The sequence below is a fragment of the Haliaeetus leucocephalus genome, unplaced genomic scaffold (genome assembly GCF_000737465.1).
Source record: "Haliaeetus leucocephalus isolate CR32 unplaced genomic scaffold, Haliaeetus_leucocephalus-4.0 Scaffold227, whole genome shotgun sequence".
NCBI lineage: Eukaryota > Metazoa > Chordata > Aves > Accipitriformes > Accipitridae > Haliaeetus > Haliaeetus leucocephalus.
Window position 1 is genome coordinate 507,441 of NW_010972663.1, and position 1,104 is coordinate 508,544.

General features: G+C 66.5%; 1 protein-coding gene across 1 annotated transcript in view; it reads right to left on the minus strand.

Moving 5' to 3' along the window:
* PPP1R13L (protein phosphatase 1, regulatory subunit 13 like) overlaps window positions 1-1,088 on the minus strand; it is a 5,576-nt gene extending 4,488 nt beyond the window's left edge. Inside the window, exons 1-3 of the mRNA XM_010567202.1 lie at window positions 1,029-1,088; window positions 828-946; window positions 335-731 (exon numbers count right to left, since the gene is read on the minus strand). Coding sequence (XP_010565504.1) covers window positions 335-731; window positions 828-946; window positions 1,029-1,083 — 571 coding nt within the window. The 5' untranslated portion in view covers window positions 1,084-1,088. The remainder of the gene's footprint in view (window positions 1-334; window positions 732-827; window positions 947-1,028) is intronic.
* Between the last annotated feature and the right edge of the window lie 16 nt (window positions 1,089-1,104).

Here is a 1,104-nt window from a genome sequence, read left to right on the forward strand (position 1 = left end):
CCCCCCAAAGGTGCTCAAGTTGGGGGATGGATGGGGGCACCTCAGGGTGGGGCAGGAGCACCCAGTGACAGGGTTGGGGGACACCCCAGGATAGACTGGGGACACCCAGGGATGGATTGGGGGACACCCAGGGATAAGGACACCCAGGATGAATTGGGGGACACCCAGGGATGAGGACACCCCGGGTGTCCCAGAGGCACCCCCAGGAGCAGTATCTCACAGCGAGATTTCCCAAGGAGGAACAGGAGCACCCCAAGACGGGGACAGCAGCACCCCCAGCCCAGGGACTGTCCCCACCATGTGTGTCCCCCCAAAACCACCATGGTGGCCTTACCCTGCGCCCGGAAGGTGATGGCGGGGCTGCTGACGGAGGGGTACAGCCCATGCACCTCATAAGGGGGGGGCGCGGGGGGTCGGGGTGAGGGTGCCCGCTCAGGGAAGAAGACGGGTCCCTCACCCGGTCTGGGGGACCCCCCTAGCCCCAAGAATTCATAGGAACGATGGGGACGAGGGGAGGGGGCTCGACCCCCCGGGCTGGGCAGTGCCAACCCCTCGTAGGGCACCGCCAACACCTTGGGTCGAGGTGAAGGCGCCCGATCCTCCCCCGGGAGATAATGGAGGGTCCGGGGGGAACCGGGGCGACCCAGTGTGTCCCCCGACATCTCCAGATTCTCCGGTGCCAGGCTTCTCCGGCCAAGGGGCGAGCGGGTTCGGCTGGGGCTGTACGTCTCCTGGGGATGGGGAGGGGTGGAGAGGGCAGACTGGATATTGGGGTAGAGGAGGGGGGCAATGGGGTGGCCCCCTCCCCCCCAAGTCCCAGATCCTACTTTGGGGGGTCCAGGGCCGTCGGTCCAGAGGGATTCAAGCTGCCGGGAGAGCTCGTCCACTTTGGCCACCGCCGTGTCCAGCTCCACTTGCTTCAAGTCCATGTGCTGCATGGCCAAGGCTGGGGGGGAACACGGGTCAGGCTGCACCCCAAAAGGGTCTGTGTGTGTGTCCCCCTCCTCTCCCCACTGCCCAGCACTCACACTGGAAGGTGAGATCCAGCAGGTCCTGGGCGCTGTGCAGCCGCTCGCTCGCCATCTTGCCACCTTGGGGGGGGGG